General features: G+C 40.6%; 2 protein-coding genes across 2 annotated transcripts in view; one reads left to right on the top strand and one right to left on the bottom strand.

Moving 5' to 3' along the window:
• LOC133441421 (immunoglobulin mu heavy chain-like) overlaps positions 1–8507 on the top strand; it is a 34381-nt gene extending 25874 nt beyond the window's left edge. The window contains exons 5-13 of the mRNA XM_061718701.1: positions 3512–3835; positions 3950–4240; positions 5667–5978; positions 6072–6356; positions 6515–6844; positions 7254–7571; positions 7664–7951; positions 8069–8217; positions 8379–8507. Coding sequence (XP_061574685.1) covers positions 3512–3835; positions 3950–4240; positions 5667–5978; positions 6072–6356; positions 6515–6844; positions 7254–7571; positions 7664–7951; positions 8069–8217; positions 8379–8387 — 2306 coding nt within the window. The 3' untranslated portion in view covers positions 8388–8507. The remainder of the gene's footprint in view (positions 1–3511; positions 3836–3949; positions 4241–5666; positions 5979–6071; positions 6357–6514; positions 6845–7253; positions 7572–7663; positions 7952–8068; positions 8218–8378) is intronic.
• A 4473-nt stretch (positions 8508–12980) lies between these two features.
• nipsnap3a (nipsnap homolog 3A (C. elegans)) lies at positions 12981–19971 on the bottom strand. The gene is made up of 6 exons (XM_061718700.1): positions 19854–19971; positions 18061–18268; positions 15124–15285; positions 14897–15046; positions 13342–13428; positions 12981–13254 (listed from the first exon to the last, which is right to left on the bottom strand). Exons 1-6 carry the CDS (start codon positions 19938–19940, stop codon positions 13178–13180), a joined length of 771 nt encoding a protein of 256 aa, XP_061574684.1. The 5' UTR covers positions 19941–19971; the 3' UTR covers positions 12981–13177.
• Between the last annotated feature and the right edge of the window lie 1696 nt (positions 19972–21667).

The following is a 21667-nucleotide window of genomic DNA, read 5'->3' as shown; positions in this document are numbered from 1 at the left end:
AGCGACTGTAGGAACCTCCCAGAAATGTTGACCACTGTGTCTGCAGATGTAGATTGGAATAGATAGTTCTAATCCTCATTATTATTGATTACTGTGCAGCCACAGCAGAGCTCCTGACTGAAAGCAGCTGCCACTGGAACGAGGCCATGGAGGCCGAGCAAGATAACATGGCAAAGACCGCCGTCACCTTCATCCTCCTCTTCCTCATCACTTTGGTGTTCACTGTTGGAGCCGCTGCTCTCAAGGTAATCACCTAGATCTGAATGCAGGGACAGATTTGGGACTGATTTAAACAAGAAACAAATGAAAAAGTAACTAAAAAGTGTCACAAAGGAAATCTTTCACTTCTGTGGGGTTGCTGGTGGCCTGGGTTCCGGGTTCTTCCGTGTCGGCCTCTGGTCTCGCAGGTGGCGGGGTTGCTCCCCTCCCTCCCCCACTATAGATACACTTCAGGTGGAGCTTTGTTTGGTTTATTACACACACACACACACAAACACACACACACACACACACACACACACACACACACACACACACACACATAGCCACTCAGTCACATACATATACACACACATACACAGCCACACAAACATATACAAACATATACATACACACACACAGCCACAAAGACATGTACACACACACGTACGCATACACATATACACACACACACACACACACACACACACACACACACACACACTCGCATGATCATATACATCATATACATACACGCATACACACACACATAGACATACACCGGCTTGTTCAAAAAAAAAAAAAAAATCACTGGGTTTGTATGTGTATATTTATGTATGTGTATGCATATGTATGCGTATATATATGTATATATATTAAATATAGTAATAATGCACACCTTTGGTTTCTACCTTCATGGTATCAATCAATAATATGTGTGCAGACAAGGTAAAAAAAAAAAAAAAAGGAAATCTTTCACTTCTTTTGAGAGACTGCAGCGTAGAAATACTAGTTTGATGTTAAAAACTGAACTGCATTGAAAAGAATATCATATTAAAATACCAGAAGTACGAGTTTAAAACTAATTATTATGATAAAAGCTTATCAGGTATTGTTGTATATTTTTGTAAATAAAATGTGGTGAAAGTACAACCTGCATCAGAAATATATTTGAGTAAAAATATAAAAGAGAACAAAATAAATATTTTAATGACATGGATCTGATCATTTCACATTACTGTACCTGAGTTAATAAAGTTAGTTTAGGATATTTCTCATCACTGGATAGACCATAATAAGACATAAGAAAAAAACAATAAACCAAAACATCATTAAATACATTTAGCAAACCTTCTCAGTAAATATGAGACAATATTCAATGTTTGATGAAATGTTGGAGCCACTAAAGCTGCTTTTACAAACTAAAACCAAAAATAATTTCAATACTGACATTTTTACACCTTACATGTTAATAAAAGTCAAAAGTAATTTCAGCAGCAACATTTCAGCGTTCAGTGATTCATGTACAGGAAAAAGACACATTAAAGCACTTCAATGAACGTTGAGTTGAGGTTTGATTTTGTTTAATATAGGTTGAAATAGGAATAAAACTTCTTAAGGACTTTTACAAATGATTCTAGTTAACTCTTGACTAAACTCCAACTGGATTAATGTGAAACTTTATTTCATGCGTCTGGACGATTGCAGGAGAAATAAATAATATTTCTGCAGGCAGAGCCGCCTGGGAGATTTGCGAGGCCCTGTGCGAAATGGTGGGGGGGGGCCCTCAAAATTTTTGGGTTTTTCGGGTGGGATTGAGTGTCTATATGTGCAATTTTAACTCTCCAATTAGCAAAATACTGGATACCTTCCCCTGCCTCATCATCATCTGGGCTTGCCTCGACGCGGGGCCCCACGGCTGCTTGAGACCCGGTCGGATAGGTGATTTTTGTAACAAATTTATCAAACAAGCCTTTCAGAGAGGCATTAAACTCTTCCATTTTCTTTCGTTTTTTTCTTTTTTCATCCCCTGATGGAAATTTCCTGATTCTGTCTCATTCTCTCGACATTGTGTGGCAGTTTGTTCCAACTCCACCGTCTGGATCAGAGCAGCTTGTGTCTGCGCTTGGTCTGATCAGTTGTATTGAACAACAGACACGCGCATCATTGCACATATATTTATTGATATGCACAGACTAGTACACATTTAGGTCTGTAATGGAACGTGTCTGTTGATATTTATAAGGGAAAAAACGAAAAACAAAAACGAAAAAAAAAAAAAAATTTGAAAAAAAAAAAAAAACGGCCCATAGCGCGAGGCCCCGTGCGGTCGCACGGTTCGCACACCCCTTGCGGCGGCCCTGTCTGCAGGTGTTACTTCCGTACGTACAAATGTTTCTGAAAGTTAATGAAGTTATCAGACACATAACTGCAGGAAAGTACAACACAAACGAGCTGAAAGGTTTTTATATTTTCTATAATGAGATTTAATTCTAGTTTGAGATGAAACGGTGTTTTACCTGTGATGTACAAACTCTGATCAAATGTTCAATTCAGACTTTTCAGCAGCGACAAACACTTTGATTTTTATCTTGAACATTTATCAGTCTCTTTTTTTCTTTTTATCTAATTTCAGATCAAATGAAATACGAGAACGCAGAAAGAACTTAAAAAAAAATGTTTTTGTTTTTTTCACAACTTTTCATTTACATTTTCATTCAGTCATGTAAGTAATCACAAATGTTATTTTTCTTTCACTGTAATTCAAAAAAGCTTGTTATCCTTTTTTTAAATAAATGTTTGAAAGAAGAAACCAATTCATGTCTTCTCCCATTTTTTCATCTCTTACATGACTCTGAAACTGTTCACATTTGTTGTAATTTGTTGTAATACATAAAACTGATCAGGCCGTTTAACAGTTTGTATCTTATGTTTCATGATACTTTGTTCATCCTACCACATCTGGAATCAACGGACCATGTTCCTCTGGGTGTGTTAATCAGAGGTCTCACAGTTGGTTACCTTTTCTCTCTATAATTTGACTTGTAACTAAAACCTTTGGCAAAGTCATGAGAAGAAATCCATCTGATGGTTTATGTAAACACACATGAGATATTTAAATGTGCTCTCTGTTTCTTTTACTGGCATAACCGCACCTCACAGCTGCCGTCTGCAATGCTCTGCTGCTCTTTGTGTGCTTTCACTTCTGTATTTGTTCCTTTTTGGACCTGGGTGTTACACAAAGCTTCCTCTCTGTACAACCTGATCACTCTTGTCAAGCTCAACATCTGTGCAACGGACTTTCAGATCCATTTCTGCACGTCTACAAAACCAAACTCTGTAAAACCACAACTCTGCCATCTACCTAAAACCAAACACACTACACTTAGAATTAAGACTCATGTCAACTGGTTACCAACCAAAGTGTGAAGGTACGTATGAATGAAATCAAATCAGGTTGTGTTTTTCAAACAGTCACAGCGAACATTCAGCAGGAAACATGGAAAGACCTGTCATCTCTTTTCTCTCACAGAGCTGCGGGTCGTCGCTCCAAACATCACCTTGTATCCCGTCTGGGAAGGGGAATTCGGGGTCTCACAAGTCAGGCTCATCTGCACCCTAAGTGGCTATTTTCCTAAAGAACTGAGTGTGGAGTGGCAACAGAACAACCGGCGTCTGTCACACATTAAACCCAAGGAAAGGAATGTGGAGAGTTGTGTGGAGGGAGAAGAGAAAACCTACAGTCTGACCACCGAGATGGAGCCGGACATGTCAGAGTGGACTAAAGGCTCAGACTTTACCTGCAAGTCCATTCACAAAGACAGTGAATATACAAAGACAACAAGCATTTGTCAGAGTGAGTTCGGGAAATTAAATGTTCACAGCAAATATTAGATTAGACGTAATGTCCACAACAAGTTGTTTTTTAAAGACAGATTTGGTACTGATTGAATAACCATGTTTCCTGCAGTCCATGGAAGTGGCCGTCCTTCCATCCATGTGGAGATTCCCAGCTTCAAGACAGTCATGACAAACACTGATGTGAAGGCTAAATGTTCCATCAGCAGTGTGTTTGATGCCGACCTGAGCTGGCTGATGGATGAGAAACCTCCATCCAACCATCAAGTGAAGCAAGTGACAAACACATCTGTTTTAATCAGTGAACTGAAGGTCCTGTCGACGACCTGGAAAAACCTGAAGCTCCTAACCTGTAAAGCTCAACATCGCTGCTTCACTGTTGAAAAGACGGTAAAGATTTTAGGTAAGAAGATCAAAGTTTGCAAACTAACATATTGGTCCAGAAATTCTGTTATTCTGTACCATATTTTCCACACTATAAGGCGCACCGCATTATAAGGCGCACCTTCAACGAAACTTTTAAAACTTTTTCCATATATAAGGCACACCGCATTATAAGGCGCTACAGTAGAGGCTGGGGTTATGTTATGCATCCATTAGACCAAGGGTCGGCAACCCGCGGCACTTTCATCCTTATACTGCGGCTCCGAGTGGCTTGGGAAAAAAAAAAAAAAGTATTTAATCAGAATCAGAATCAGAATCAGAAAGGGGGTTTATTGCCAAGTGTGTTGACACACACAAGGAATTTGTTGTGGTGATTGGTGCAATACAATAAAAATAAAAATATAAAAACAAACAAATATATAGCGATAAAATAAGAGATAGAATAAAATAAAATGTAAAATGTATAAACAGAAATAAACAGAAATGTACAATATGAGGTTTTAAAGTGCCGGATATGAGTCTTTACAAAAAGTGACGTAGGATGACAGATGACAGATAAAATGTATAAACAGAAATGTACAATATGGGGTTTTTAAAGTGTCGGATGTGAGTCTGGAATATTTACGTTAATGTAATGTAGAGTGGGATGGGGGGGCAGTCCTTGGTAGACGGGAGGGAGGGGGGACCGGGGCTTTGTTGATGAGGCCAGCTGCAGACGGGAAGAAACTTTTTGTTTTTATGGCGTGAGGTTTTGGTCCTGATGGACCGCAGCCTCCTGCCAGAGGGAAGAGTCTGAAACAGTTTGTGACCGGGGTGGGAGGGGTCTGCTTTAATTGAAGTGTATTTTATTTGTGTTAGTTCTTTAATATTTTAGTTCTAAATTGGAAGATTATTGTGATCTTGACATATTAGAATAAATATATTTTATTGTTTTTCGTCACTCAAAATAAACGTCATACTCGCGAAAGCCGGTACTCCCACCAAAACGCCATCCATTCGTCGCGACTTTCAACCCCAGCAAGGTCAAGTATGGAGAAATATAAGAAAAGAAAAATATCTGAAGAAAATGGAACATTCAATGATGCCTGGGCAGATTCATTTGCATTTAGCTCTGATGAGAGTGGCCTACCAGTATGCCTAATTTGTGGAGAAAAACTGTCTAACAATAAACGGTCAAATGTCGCAAGACATTTCAACAATACACACAGAGCCTTTGCTCAATATTGATCCATATATAAGGCTCACCGGATTATAAGGTACATGGTCAGCTTTTGAAAAAATTGAAGGCTTTTAGGTGCGCCTTATAGTGCAGAAAATACGGTAGTATATTTTTCAGTCAGATCACTTTAATAAAAATGGAAAGAATGTGTGAATGGATGCCCAAACTTTAAATAACACTGCTGTACATGAAAATGTCCGTTGTCCATCCTGCTGTCATGGTCCAGGTCCTGCAGGTCCAGCTCCACTGGTGGAGATCAGGAGATCTCTCCCAGACCTGCTGAAGGGAGACGTTGCTGTGCTCCACTGTGACATCACACCGCTCTCCTCACAGGACCTCTACGTCACATTTCAGGCCAAAGGAGCTGATGTTTCTGAGCATTATGTTGATCTTCCTGAAGCCTCGGACCTCCATCCAGTCAGTAGACGGTTCTCTGTCCCTCCACAAAACTGGACCAGGGACATGAGTTTCACCTGCAAAGTGAACCAAGGTTTCTCCAGCAAACCGTTGGAGTCTAACTCCATCAACAACATTTTTGGTGAGATTGTTTTTCATTATTGTCAATAACAGATAATGAATAGATCACTAAATAAATCATTTATGTTTTTTTCTTTGTCAACGTTATATTTAGTGGAACCATCGGTGGAACTTCTTCTGGCTCCCAGTGAAGAGTCACAACAACAGAAACTCTTGTGTTCAGGATGGGGCTTCAACCCTCAAATTAAATGGTTTCCTGAGTTAAAGCAGGTATCCAACTCAACTAACAAGACCTCCATGGATACAAATGGACGTGTGACTGTTACCAGTGAAGTGAATGTTCCTCAGAAAGAGTGGGAAACAGGGAAGGACTTCACATGTGAGGTGTCTGACAGTTCTCTGAATAAACAGGTCAGAAGGAACATCAGCTTCTGCTCAGGTAAACTGTGACGTAACCCATAAACATGTAACCTTTTATCAAGAATAAACACAGTTGTGCTCTTTTATATCATGTGTTACAGATGTTGGAGACTTTTCTCATAATTGTGAGTTGACAGGTTTGTAGTTTGAAGCGTCTAACTGATGCTCTTGTTTCAGTGACTCCAGCATGGTCTCAGGTGGTTGGTGTTTATGTTCAGGCTCCACCACTGGAGCAGCTTCACAACAAGGGACCGGTGAACGTTACCTGTCTTCTGGTTGGTCCTCGGCTCACTCATTTCTCTGTCACCTGGAAAGTCGGTGGTGACAAATATTCACCCCCCGATGTCCATACGGAGCAACCTGTGGCTCACAGAAATGGGACTGAGACTTTGCGCAGCTTCCTCCAAGTGTCAGCGAAGGATTGGCTCGCGGATAAACCAGTGTCTTGTGAGGGGAAACACCGATGTTCCAACCAGGGCTACGAGGAGCACATCAGCAAAAGTGCAGGTATCAGAAACATTATCCATGGTAACAACAATATTCTATTGTTTTAGGGCCAGGCAGGAGAAAAATAAAAATCATATTTTAGAGGAGGAAGATTTTTCTTTCATTATGCACTTCGAGAAAAAAGTCAAAATGTCGAGAAAAAAGTCAAAATGTCGAGATTAATGTTGAAATGTTGAGGAAAAAGGCAAAATTTCGACTTTATTCACGAAATTTCGACTTTATTCACGAAATTGTATTTCAACATTAATCTCAACATTTTCGACTTTTTTCTCGAAGTGGACAATAAAAAAAAAAAGTTTTCTCCTGCAGGCCCTAATACTCCGTAATTCTTTTGTGTTATGACTCCAACAGAAAAACCAATCACATTTGAACCCTTATTTACCGTTTTCTTCTTCTGGTATTTTTCAAGACCTGTCTCCTCCAACTGTGAGGATTGTGCAACCAACTGTTGCAGAACTGTCTACGTCTGACACCCTCATGCTGGCTTGCTTAGTTTCTGGATTTTCCCCCTCCAACATCATGGTAGATTGGGAGGAGAACGCTCACAGACTCCCATCCTCTCGTTACATGAACATTGATCCATGGAAAGACCCAGGGAGAAGATCTTACTCAATGAGCAGCAGATTAAACGTATCCCAAACTGAGGACAAAAACTCAACTTATACTTGTGTTGTCAGACATGAATCATCTGACACGCCAGTTAAAACCAGTATAAATCCTGTGTTTGGTGAGGTCACAGTAAATGTTCACTGTTCATATTAGTTATTGCTCCATTGCCTTCTTTCTAATAATGTCATTCTTCCCTGACTGTTTCTCCAGCCCCAGTGATCCACAGCAAACCTTCAGCCATCTTGCTCCGGGGTTCTGATGAACTTGTGTGTCTGGTCTCTGGCTTCAGCCCTGCATCCATTAATATCACCTGGTTTCGTGATGAAAGCACGCAGCTGTGGAGCTACAACGTTAGTGAGCCCCACAGAGGCCCAGATGGAAAGTTCAGCATCCAAAGCCGCCTTCATCTGTCCCAGGTTGACTCCCTACCCAGGGTGCTCCTCACCTGCAGGGTGACACATGGAAACACAATCCTGTCTCTCCATTTTTCTAATCCAGGTATTTTTCATCCTCATTTTTCTTTCTTACACTTTAAAGAATTAATATTTTACCAGAATGAGTCAGTTTCAATTTTTTTTCTCTCAAATAACAGATTTAATTTGTCCTCTTTCACAGACACGCTGGAGCACTGTCATTTCTTTGATGACATCATGCATGTAGATGTGAGCCAAGACACAGTGATGCAAATTTGGTACATGGCTTTTACTTTCCTCCTCTTGTTCTTCACCACCATCATCTTTTCTGTCGTCATCATGGTCATAAAGGTACATTTCAGCACTGATGATTCTCATTTGGTCCAGTGTGGTTTTAACACCTGCTCTATCCAATATTTATGTTGTTCTAAATGTTTTAATATTTATTTGGAGTCAAATATATGTTTTGTGCACCAGTGATCAGACACATTCCTGTTTCTTTTCCCTTTCAGACCAAATGATGACGATCACAGGACAGATCCACTCTACCTGGACATCTTAGGATTTCTTACTGCAGATGGCCTGACTTATTTCAAAGCGTAATTCTGCTCCTTTATTTTATTTTTGATATTGCATTGAACTGTTTATACTGTATACATGTATTTCCATGATTCACCATGAAGATGAGTGTTTAATAAATCATTTAAAAAAACATATATAATTGAAACTCTTTCTCTTTATATCTTGATCTCTTTCTCTTCTCTTTTGGCTTTTGCACTGACAAAATAACGAGAGAGAACACAGTCTTGTGTACTACACATCACTGTTCCTGATCAATTGAATGATGACATGCCTCCATGAAAAGATGTTTGATCTCTGGACGTCAGTGCAGTGTCCCATTGAAAGTCACCTGTAAAACCCAAATAGTCCACAAGAGGGAGACATAGATCCACAACTGTAGCAGCGACACCTCTGTGTGAAACAGGACAAAAGTCAACTGAAGCTGCAGATCAAGCTGAAGTTATTGTACTAAGGCAGTGATATGTGTTAATTGTACTTGAAAGCCAATAGATGTTTGCAACTTTTCTTATTTCTATGTATATCACACAAAGTCACTGTTAAACAAAGTGCATGTTCGAGTTTGAGCTGCACATTTTTGCCTGCCCACACTTGAGATGAGCTGTTTCACCTTTTAATCCTGTTTTTTTTTGGCCAGCGGCTACTGTCCAGCTTTTCCGTTGAAGGACTCGGGCATATATATATACACACATGCATACATACATATATAATTAGCTGCCCATTTCTGTACTTAAATATAAACAAATCTACCCAGTAGTGCTATCTGCAGGCCCCTAAAAGCCGCTAAACCCCTTCCTCTTTGTACCTTGTGAAAATCATGTTTTTGTATTTGTTTTTAAACTGGTTAATGTTTGGACATTGTTTTAATTCTGAATCCATTCTATTCCATAATTTAACTCCACTGACTGATATAGAACATGTTTTCATTGTTGTTCGTGTTCTGCAAGTCTTAAAATTTAGAGAACCCCTTAATACCTCCCCTCTCTGTCATAAAACATTTCCTGTAAGTGAGATGGTAATAAGTTGTTCCTAGCTTTATACATTGTGCGGTTTGGAATTCCACTATGTCAAAAAATTTGATTATTTTAGAATTGAAAAATAAGGAATTGGTGTGTTCACGAAAACCAGCATTATGAATTATTCTGATGGCTCTTTTCTGCAGTATGAATAGTGGTTGCAGTGAACTTTTATACGTATTTCCCCAAACCTCTAAACAGTAACTTAGATTAGGCAAAACCAGGGAACATAACAGAATGCGGAGTGATTTGCTATCCAGGAATTGCTTTGCTCTGGCCAGAACTGAGATGCCTCTAGATACTTTGTTGTGGATGTATTTAATATGAGATTTCCAGCAAATCTTGTCGTCTATAATTACCCCAAGAAATTTAGTTTCATGTACTCTTTCAATGTTTACACCCTCTGTACCTGTGCTTGATTGTTTTTATTGTTTCCAAATACCATCATTTTTGTTTGGTTTAAGTTTAATGATAGCTTGTTATTGTGAAACCATTTTTTAATTTTGCCCAATTCTGCAGTAATATTGTCCAAAGGTTGCTGTAAATTCTCACCAGAATAAAATATATTTGTGTCATCGGCAAATAGTATGAATTTCAGTATTTGTCATTTGATGTAGATGATAAACAGTTTAGGACCCAACACTGACCCCTGGGGGAATCCACACTCAATGTCCAAACATTGCGACTGATTTTCTCCCATCTTCACAAATTGTTTCCTGTTCTTTAAGTAGCTTCTAACCCACTGTAAGGCACACCCCCTTATCCCATATAGTTCCAATTTATTGAATAATAGCTTTTTTTAGACCAATGAATAAACCAACTGGGTATTTTTTTTTTCATCTATGGAATTTGTGGTTACTTCAGTGAGTTCAGTTAAAGCTTGTGCTGTTGTTCGGGTTTTTCGGAATCCATACTGACTGTCAGATAGTAAATTGTGTTTATCTATGACATTTTCTAATCTGTTATTAAATAGTTTTTCTAAAATGTTTGAGAATTGTGGGAGAAGAGAGACAGGTCTGTAATTTGTGAAGTGGTCTTTGTCTCCAGTTTTGTACAACGGCATAACTTTAGCTATTTTCATGCCATTGGGGAATTGACCAGTTTGTAATGATAAGTTAAAAATATGTGTTAGAGGTTTGGAAATCCCATCAACAACCTTTTTTACTATTTTCATGTCTATTTCATTATAGTCAGTCGATGTTTTGTTTTTGCATTTATTCACAATATCTATAATCTCCTTTTCCTCCACAGGTTTGAGGAACATTGCGTTAGGATTTGTTTCTATGAGATTATCATTAGATGTCAATGGATCTGGGATTTTTTTTTTCTAAATTTGGTTCAACACTTACAAAAAATGTATTAAATGTATTAACTACTTCATCCATGTTATGTATGATCTTATCATTTTCTAAAAAAAAACTGTGGATATTTAATCTGCCTATAGTTATTTCTGATGATGCTGTTTAATATGTTTCATATACCCTTAATGTTATGCTTATTGTTATCTATTAGTTTGTTATATTCTTTCTTACAATTTCTCATAATATTAGTATATATTAATATTAGTAATATTATTAAAACTTGTTTTAATATTTCTTTTATTTATTTTCTGGTGCATTTGTTCTATGTTTTAGGAATTCTCTGTACAATGTATTTTTCTTTTTGCAGGAATTTTGCAATCCTTTTGACATCCACTGATTATCGTTATACTTTAGTTTTCTACTATATTGTTTAATTGGACAATTTTTATCATATAGTGAATTAAATGTTCTTAAAAATTCATCATATGCTTTATCAATATCATTTTCTTTATATATTAATTCCCAATTATATGCTATTAGATCGTTTTTAAGTGCAGCCATAGACTCTTCTGTCCTAACTCTTCTATGTTGTGGTACAGTATGTTGTTCTGCTTGTTTCTCACATAGTTGCTGTTATAAACTATAAATACCAGAAGGTGATAGCAGATGTCATTTATTAATATTCCTCCCACTGTATTATTGTCTATGTCATTTGTAAAAAATATTATCGATTAATGTAGCACTGTGGGACGTGATCCGGCTTGGTCTGGTGATTTTGGGATATAGGCTAATACTATATAATGTATTAATACATTCCTCGGTCATTCTATGAATATATGGATTTAGAAGATCAATATTGAAATCGCCTAAGATAAACACGTTACGGTGAACTTCCATACCGGTGTACAACACCATAAAGCATGCATATAATTATTCTCTTTGCACTGTGAGCAAATATTAGAGGTGACAAAACCCATCTGGAACATCCTTTGTCCTGTATAATGTATTCAATGAAGAACTTGGTACTGTATAAGTTGTAAGTTTGGGTTCTCAGTCATAGTGAAAGTATTTAAACATATTTGTGACCAAGATTGTGGTGGGGGTCACATGTTTTTTTTTAAATATATTTTTATAATTGAATTGAACCCAGGACCTTCTTGCTGTGAGACGGCTGCATTACCAGCTGCGCCACCGTGCCCACCCTAAACCCTTAACCCCAAACCCCACCCTTAACCCTTAACCTCAAACCCCACCCTTAAACCCAAACAGCCCACCCTTAACCTCAAACACCACTCTTAACTCCAACCATACTTAACCCCACCCTTAACCTCAAACACCACTCTTAACTCCAACCATACTTAACCCCACCCTTAACCCCAAACACCACCCTTAACCCCACTCTTAACTCCAAACACCACACTTAACCCCACTCTTAACTCCAAACACCACACTTAACCCCACTCTTAACTCCAAACACCACACTTAACCCCACTCCTAACCCTAAACACCACCCTTAACCCCACTCTTAAAGGAGCCGTCTGTAAGAAATGTCCAAAACTGGTACTGCAGTCACTTTCAAAATATTGTTGAGCGGCGTGTACCCTCCCCCTCCTCCCCCCGACCAGAGGTTGCCAGGTAGGCTGCAGAATGCAGCAGGAACGTAGGCTGCCATGGCTGCGATAATTAGAACCGAGCTGGCAACCCGGATGCCGAAACAATCCTGACTTGGTGATTGGGAGATAGGTGGAGGGTGGAGCTTCAGAAACAATCCTGACTTGGTGATTGGGAGATAGGTGGAGGGTGGAGCTTCAGAAACAATACTGACTTGGTGATTGGGAGATAGGTGGAGGGTGGAGCTTCAGAAACAATACTGACTTGGTGATTGGGAGATAGGTGGAGGGTGGAGCTTCAGAAACAATACTGACTTGGTGATTGGGAGATAGGTGGAGGGTGGAGCTTCAACATAAACATCAGTTGAGGGCTGCAACTCCTCTTTTTAAACTGGAATATCCTGGCTTGAGTGCTGTTGTCAGTGACATAAGTATTTGAAATGAACATGATTTTTAAATGTCTGTTGACATATCGGGGTCATTTTATGATTCGTTTTATTATTGCTCTTACATACAGCTCCTTTAACCCCAAACACCACCCTTAACCCCACCCTTAACCCCAAACAGCCCACCCCTAACCTCAAACACCACTCTTAAACAAACTTCCAAATGTTCAGACAGTCAGATTTTATTGGTCAGACGTTTATACAGAAACAGTTAAAGGCACATTCAGTGATAAACTCGAGAAGCCCCGCCCCCCTCGGACCCCGACGTGGACCGAGCTGCTGTGATTGGCCTGCTGAGGGCAGGAGGCAGGGCTACCAGGTCCCATGTGTGGGATCGTTGTCACGGAGACGGCAGGCCGTCACTTCATGGGGGAGAAGGAGCAGGGGAACATGAGCTGGTTCCTCTGGGAGTCCAGATGGATGACGCTGTCCCTCACTGGGGGGGAAACACACCGGATATTGATCAGCTGCTGATCGATCAGCCTCACATCCTCCAATCAGGGGGAAAGGGGCGGAGTCTCACCTGCTGCAACCACCCTGGCGTCGGTGTGAGCTCGGTGTCGGACCTCGGCCCGATGGTCAGCGCTCTGGAACCACCAGAGGGCGTGCACTGTGGGAGTGATGTCATCAGAGCAGTGAGGTCATCAGAGCAGTGATGTCATCAGAACAGTGATGTCATCAAGACAGTGATGTCATCAGAGCAGTGATATCATTAGAAGAGTGATGTCATCAGAGCAGTGATGTCATCAGAGCAGTGATGTCACAGTTAAAGCAGCACAATGTAACTTTCAGCTTTTGTTGAGTTTGGCGGCTCCTTTGGACAAAAGCGGTAGTGCTTTACCAGTAGTGTGGCAGGGTTCCTACCATGCTCCTCAAAGTTACATAGTACCAGTGAAGGCGATAGAGACCCCTCAGACCATGACAGAGGTTCATTAAACCTGTTGGAAGTTGATGTACCATCACAATGACATGTTATTTACAAATCTATTTTGGGACGTCTCCCTACATATTTGTGCATGCACATGTGTAGAAACGTCAGCCATTACGGCCTGCGCTCACAGAACTTTATTCAGATGCAGGTCCCGAGAGCCAGAACTGAACTGGGTAAAAAGGCGTTCAAGTTTTCTGCCCCCTCAACTTGGAATGATGCGCAGAAGGACTTGAAATTGGTTGAGCTTGTATCCTTGGGTAAATTTAAATCCATTTTAAAAGACAGAGAAATTAGCTCTCTCGGTTCTTGCGACTGCCCCGTTGTGTAAATTTTACCATTGTTTTACTATTGTTTCCCCAGAATGTGTGACTGACTGTCTGTGTTTGTATGTATTGTTTTATTCTTTTTATGCTGCCATTTTGGCCAGGTCACTCTTGAAAAAGAGGTTTTAATCTCAATGAGTTTTTACCTGGTTAAATAAAGGATATATATATATATATATATATATATATATATATATATATATATATATATACAATGACTCTGGGAATATTACATTAAGGTGGAAAAGTTACATTGTGCTGCTTTAAACACAGCGGTTTTGTCTGAATCACAAAAAAACAAAACAAAATACAAACAAAAAGTGGAAACATGTCGTTCTGAGTTTTACTGGATCTCAGAGCTGCATCTGAAATATTTTACTGAACTGGAGACCTGGGCGGGTCTTTCTGGACCCGGACTAGACCGGTTCAGAACATACTTAGACAACAGGAAGTACTTTAACTTTACATCTGAGCAACAATAATCACCTGTGGAGTTCCCCAAGGTTCCATCCTGGGACCTCTTCTGTTTAGCAATTACATGCTCCCACTGGACCAGATCATAAAGAACAAAACAAGCTTGCACAGCTATGCAGATGACACACAGGTATATACTAGTGTCACCGGGGGAAGGAGGCCTTGTACAGGCTCTTGGTATAAACTACCACAGCTATGCAGATGACACGCATATATATATTAGTGTCACCAGGAGGCCGAGGCCCTGTACAGACTCTTGGTATAAACTACCACAGCTATGCAAATGACATATAGGTATATATTAGTGTCACCAGGGGGCCGAGGCCCTGCCATTAACCCAACCTCCGTACCGCGGTTCAGCCCTCCGAACTCGCTGTGGAAGGCCCCCAGCAGCTTGCCGTATCCCGGTGCATCATGGGAGGTGACGGCGGCCTGGAAGCTGCTGCCCCAGACGGCCGGCCCGCCGGGTCGCATCTGGAAGGTGGCCAGCTCGAACGCCCCTGAAACCACAGGCGCTCCGGTCAGAACCGGGAGGAAGTGATGTCACTGTGGCGCCGGCTGTGGGGGCGGGGCTTACCGCCGGCCTGCGGCGGCTGCTCCAGGCGGCTCCAGGGCACCAGGTACGTCACCTCGTTGTCCTGCGACGTCAGCATCGGCATGGCCTTGGAGATGTACTCGGAGATCCAGGACGGGTCCTGGGCCAGGGAGGCCCGGACACCCGCCCGCTGGGAGAAGCTGTCTGGGGGGGGAAGGGGCGGAGTCAGGGCAGGAAGGGGCGGAGTCAGCCCCCGCCGCCAGGGCAGGAAGGGGCAGAGTCCAGGGGCGAAAATCCCGTTTCATAGTTGGGGGTCAGAACGGGTTTAAAGTGGTGTGAACTGGTTTAAGGCGGTCTGAAGCAGGTTTAAAGTGGGGTGAACTGGTTTAAGGCGGTCTGAACTGGTTTAAAGGGGTCTGAACTGGTTTAAAGGGGTCTTAACTGGTTTAAGGTGGTCTGAACTGGTTTAAAGGGGTCTGAACTGGTTTAAAGGGGTCTGAACTGGTTTAAGGCGGTCTGAACTGGTTTAAGGTGGTCTGAACTGGTTTAAAGGGGTCTGAACTGGTTTATAGCTGTCTTAACTAGTTTGAACTGGTTTAAATCGGTCTGAAGCAGGTTTAAAGTGGTCTGAACAGGTTTAAACTGGTTTAAAGCAGTCTGAACTGGTTTAACGCGGTTAAATGGCTCTTAAATTCTTTAAAGTGGTCAGAACGGGTTTAAAGTGGTCTGAACTGGTTTAAGGAGGTCTGAACTGGTTTAAAGGGGTCTGAACTGGTTTAAAGTGGTTTAAAGCGGGCTTAATGCCGTTAAATGGCTCTTAAATACTTTAAAGTGGTCAGAACTGGTTTAAAGTGGTGTGAACTGCGTTAAACTGGTTTAAGGCGGCCTGAACTGGTTTAAAGTGGTTTAAAGCGGGCTTAATGCCGTTAAATGACTCTTAAATACTTTCAAGCGGTCAGAACTGGTTTAAAGTGGTCTGAACTGCGTTAAACTGGTTTAAAGGGGTCTGAACTAGTTTAAGGTGGTCTGAACTGGTTTAAAGGGGTCTGAACTGGTTTACAGCTGTCTTAACTAGTTTGAACTGGTTTAAATCGGTCTGAAGCGGGTTTAAAGTGGTCTGAACAGGTTTAAACTGGTTTAAAGCAGTCTGAACTGGTTTAACGCGGTTAAATGGCTCTTAAATTCTTTAAAGCGGTTAGAACGGGTTTAAAGTGGTCTGAACTGGTTTAAGGAGGTCTGAACTGGTTTAAAGGGTCTGAACTGGTTTAAAGTGGTTTAAAGCGGGCTTAATGCCGTTAAATGGCTCTTAAATACTTTAAAGCGGTCAGAACTGGTTTAATGTGGCCTGAACTGCGTTAAACTGATTTAAGGCGGCCTGAACTGGTTTAAAGTGATTTAAAGCGGGCTTAATGCCGTTAAATGACTCTTAAATACTTTCAAGCGGTCAGAATGGGTTTAAAGTGGTCTGAACTGCGTTAAACTGGTTTAAAGGGGTCTGAACTGGTTTAAGGTGGTCTGAACTGGTTTAAAGGGGTCTGAACTGGTTTATAGCTGTCTTAACTAGTTTGAACTGGTTTAAATCGGTCTGAAGCAGGTTTAAAGTGCTCTGAACAGGTTTAAACTGGTTAAATGGCTCTTAAATTCTTTAAAGCGGTCAGAACGGGTTTAAAGTGGTCTGAACTGGTTTAAGGAGGTCTGAACTGGTTTAAAGTGGTTTAAAGCGGTCTTAATGCCGTTAAATGGCTCTTAAATACATTCAAGCGGTCAGAACTGGTTTAAAGTGGTCTGAACTGCGTAAATTGGTTTAAGGTGGCCTGAACTGGTTTAAACTGGTTTAAAGCGGGCTTTATGCCGTTAAATGGCTCTTAAATACTTTCAAGCGGTCAGAACTGGTTTAAAGTGGTCTGAGGTGCGTTAAACTGGTTTAAAGGGGTCTGAACTGGTTTAAGGTGGTCTGAACTGGTTTAAAGCGGTCTGACCTGGTTTATAGCTGTCTTAACTAGTTTGAACTGGTTTAAATCGGTCTGAAGCGGGTTTAAAGTGGTCTGAACAGGTTTAAAGGGGTCTGAACTGGTTTATAGCTCTCTTAACTAGTTTGAACTGGTTTAAATCGGCTTGAAGCGGGTTTAAAGTGCTCTGAACAGGTTTAAACTGGTTTAAAGCAGTCCGAACTGGTTTAACGCGGTTAAATGGCTCTTAAATTTTTTAAAGCGGTCAGAACGGGTTTAAAGTGGTCTGAACTGGTTTAAGGAGGTCTGGACTGGTTTAAACTGGTTTAAAGGGGTCTGAACTGGTTTAAAGTGGTTTAAAGCGGGCTTAATCCCGTTAAATGGCTCTTAAATAGTTTTAAAGTGGTCAGAACGGGTTTAAAGTGGTCTGAACTGCGTTAAACTGGTTTAAAGCGGTCTGAACTGGTTTAAGGTGGTCTGAACTGGTTTAAACTGGTTTAAAGTGGTTTAAAGTGGGCTTAATGCCGTTAAATGGCTCTTAAATACTTTAAAGCGGTCAGAACTGGTTTAAAGTGGTCTGAACTGCGTTAAACTGGTTTAAAGCGGTCTGAACTGGTTTAAACTGGTTTAATGCGGTTAAATGGCTCTTAAATGCTTTAAAGCAGTCAGAACTGGTTTAAAGTGGTTTAAAGCGGGCTTAACGTGGTTAAATGGCTCTTAAATGCTTAAAAGCAGTCAGAACTGGTTTAAAGTAGTCTGGACTGGTTTAAAGCAGTGTTCTGAACTGGTTTAAAGTGATCTGAACTAGTTTAAAGCGGTCTGAACTGGTCTAAACTGGTTTAAAGTGGGTTTAACACGGTTAAATGGCTCTTAAATGCTTTAAAGCTGTCAGAACAGGTTTAAAGCGGTCTGAACTGGTGTAAACTGGTTTAAAGCGGTCAGAACTGGTTTAAAGTGGTCTGAACAGGTTTAAGGCGGTTTGAACTGGTTTAAAGCGAACAGGAAGTATCCTACAGCAGAAGGTTCTCACCGTACTTCCAGATGTGGAAGACCTGGTTCAGGCCGCCGTACTCCACGCTCCAGTAGCCAACCAGCTCCGAGTGGGCCGTCCGCAGCTGGATCTTCTCATTGGTCAGCTTGAGGAAGGCGGCGTTCTGGTCCGGACGGATGCAGTAGGTCCGGAACTCGTAGAAGGTCTGGTGTTCCTGCTGGGCGCCGCTGGAGAGGCGGGCACGAGGCTGGGGGGGGCAGAGAGGCCACGCCCACGTGATGAGGTCACATGGGTGAGTGGGAGCGGCTCAACGGGTCCATAGTGGGAGGAGCCTGGACTCAGGTCTGCTATTAAACACGATCCATCACGGGACCGCGGTCTGAACTGGTTTAAACTGGTTTAAAGAGGTCAGGACTGGTTTAAACCGGTCAGGACTGGTTTAAAGCGGTCTGAACTGGTTTAAAGTGGTCAGAATTGGTTTGAACTGGTTTAAAGCGAGTTTAAAGCGGTCAGAACTGGTTTGAACTGGTTTAAAGCGGCCTGAAGCGGGTTTTAAGTGGTCTGAAGCGGGTTTACATCGGTCAGAACTGTTTTGAACTGGTTTACAGCGGTATGAACAGGTTTGGTTTAAAGCTGTTTGAAGCAGGTTTAAACCGGTTTTAAGCGGTCTGAACTGGATTAAACTGATTTAAAGCGGTCTGAACTGGTTTAAACTGGTTTAAAGTGGTCTGAACTGGTTCAAAGCGGTCTGAACAGATTTAAAGCGGTCTGAACTGGTTCAAAGCAGGTTGAACTGGTTTAAATTGGTTTAAACCGGTCTGAACAAGTTTAAAGCGGTCTTAACTGGTTTAGATCAAATTTACGAACTTTATTTGTATAGTGCTTTTCATATAAATATATATTATATTATATATATATATATATTTATAATAATAAAAAATGCAACGCAAAGCGCTTACAAGCTTAAAGCGGTCTGAACTGGTTTGAGGCGGTTTGAACTGGTCAGCATGAATCAGAGCTGAAGTCTGATAAATATAATAATAATATATAATACTTATAATATATAATATTTATTCACAACTATAATATATAATATTTATTTACAACTACAATATTTATTTACAACTATAGTATATAATATTTATTTACAACTATAATATGTATTTACAACTATAATATATAATATTTATTTACCACTATATTTATTTACAACTATAATATTTATTTGCAACTATATTTATTTACAACTATAATATATAATATTTAATTACAACTATAATATTTATTTACAACTATAATATATAATATTTATTTACAACTACAATATATACTATTCATTTACAACTATAATATATCATATTTATTTACAACTATAATATATAATATTTATTCACAACTATAATATATAATATTTATTCACAACTATAATATATAATATTTATTCACAACTATAATATATAATATTTATTTAGTCTGAACAGAATCTGAAGAAAAGCTGCACCGGCGCATGCGCACAGGGCCCCTCAGCTGGTTAATGTTAAACTTCAGCCGCTGAACTTTAACTCAGATCAAAGTTCAGACACATAAACATCTGGACCGATCCGAACCGGACCGGACCAGGTCCACGGAACCGGCCCAGGTCCACGGAACCGGCCCGGGTCCACGGAACCGGACAGAGGAAGATGATGATGAAGAAGAGGAGCAGGGTCCAGGGGCCAGGCGCGCATGCTCAGCCTGCTGATGAGGTTCTGCACGGTTCTGGTCCGGTTCTGCACGGTTCTGCGGGTCTGAACCCGGTTCCGGTGCAGGGTTCGGGTCTCAGGTGGACTCACCTGTGCAGCAGCAGCAGCGGCAGCGGCAGCAGCAGCGGCGGGTCCGAGCAGGACGGAGGGACCCAGGGACCGAACCAGAGCCAGCATGATGACGAGGGGGACTGGGGACCCGCGGGGGGGCGGGGCTAAAGACCATGGGGGGCGGGGCTAATGACCCGCCCACCAGGGACCATCACTCCTCCGCGGAAACGAGATCCGGTTCAAAAGGTAGTTCTGGAAACCTGGATTGGACCCTAGTGGTCTGTAGACAGTACTCGAGTTGTAAAAAAAAATCTGAAAAAAATAATAATAGCAGACTGCTATTATTATTTTTTTCAGATTTTTTTGCAGTGACCACCTGCAGAAATACTGCAGGAATGACATAGCAGCAGTTAAATGCAGCCTTCTGTAAGCTTGAAATATCCACTGGGCTTACATCAAATACATCAAAACACAACAATAAAAAACACTTTTCTGAACTTATCAATATGACTCTGTCCTTCACAGGATAAGTTAAATGGATCACTGCAAAAACTCAAAATCTTAACCAGAATATTTGTCTTATTTCTAGTTAAAATGTCTCATTTTAGTAAAAAAAATCTCATTACACTTAAAACAAGACTCATCACTGGAAAAAACAACAATTTTCACCTGTTTTAAGTAGATTTTCACTTGAAATAAGTAGAAAAATCTGCCAGTGGAACAAGATTTTTTTGCTTGTAATAAGAAGATAAATCTTGTCCCACTGGCAGATTTTCCTACTTATTTCAAGTGAAAATTTACTTGAAACAGGTGAAAATTGTCAAATAAGTTATTTTTCTGGTGTTATTTTTCTGGTGATGAGTCTAAATGTTGAAATAGCAGTAAAACCACATTCATTGATGAAATGACATAAGGGATGGAAAGGGGGGGTGGCAGTTTTACATGGGGGATGATTTGGACCGTTTTTATTTCAGGGGGGATGATTTGGACCGTTTTTATTTCAGGGAGGGGTGCCATCCCCCCTCATCCCCCTTGAACTCCAGTACTGTCTGTAGAGGACCTGCAGGTCTGGATCTGGACCCCAGTGGATCTGTCAGCAGTCAGAACTACAAAGACGGGTTTGATGTGATGGGGATCTGTTAGGTTGTTGAGTTAGTTAAGTTCTGTTAGGTTAGTTTGGTTTGGTGAATCTCTCAGAGTGGGACCTCCTGATTTTACCTGCAGGACTCAGGTTTTTAAATATCGGACGGAGTGAGACATTTCGATCGTCTACAGCGGATTGATAATCATTAACTCCCAGCAGGTCTGCAATGATTAATATTTAAAAAATAATCATTAATTAATAATCATCGTATCTTTTCAGTGCGGAAAATAATAGCTTTCGCCCAAATATATATTTTTCAGGCTGAAACGTGCCCAACCTGGCAACACAGATTTAGGAGATTCTTCTCAAAACAATAAAAATAAACTTTTTAATGATTAAGACCCTTGGATTGAAGTTTAAGGCTTTTTAATACTTAATTTTTAAGCTAAATTTAGGCAGAGGTTGCCAGATCTGACAGGTTCCAGCCCTAATGTGATGTAAAACCCACCAAAATACTGGAAAAGCAGCCCTAATATATTTTCTTTCAGGCTGAAACTTGCCAAACATGGCAACAAAGATTTTCAAAACTATTAAATAAACTTTTTAATGATTAAGATTCAAAAATTAAAACCCTTTCAGATTCAGATTCAGATTCAGCTTTATTTGTCCTTTGCAAGGAAACTTGTTTTCACCCCCGTACGCCACACACAACCTCAAGATACATAAATACATACATTACATCACCCACCCATACACATTAAACAGGAAC

The sequence above is a fragment of the Cololabis saira genome, chromosome 4, assembly GCF_033807715.1.
Source record: "Cololabis saira isolate AMF1-May2022 chromosome 4, fColSai1.1, whole genome shotgun sequence".
Lineage (NCBI taxonomy): Eukaryota > Metazoa > Chordata > Actinopteri > Beloniformes > Belonidae > Cololabis > Cololabis saira.
Note: the sequence above shows the minus strand (reverse complement) of the source record. Positions and strands in the feature narration are given on the sequence as shown.

Excerpts from the sequence above, each read along its gene's own strand:
- nipsnap3a (XM_061718700.1), bottom strand. The coding sequence starts at position 19,940 with ATGCTGGCTCTGGTTCGGTCCCTGGGTCCCTCCGTCCTGCTCGGACCC. Across the intron at positions 18,269-19,853 it reads CCGCTGCTGCTGCTGCACAG|CCTCGTGCCCGCCTCTCCAG; the intron begins GTGAGTCCACCT and ends TGCCCCCCCCAG. Across the intron at positions 13,429-14,896 it reads GTTCGGAGGGCTGAACCGCG|TGCACGCCCTCTGGTGGTTC; the intron begins GTACGGAGGTTG and ends TCACTCCCACAG.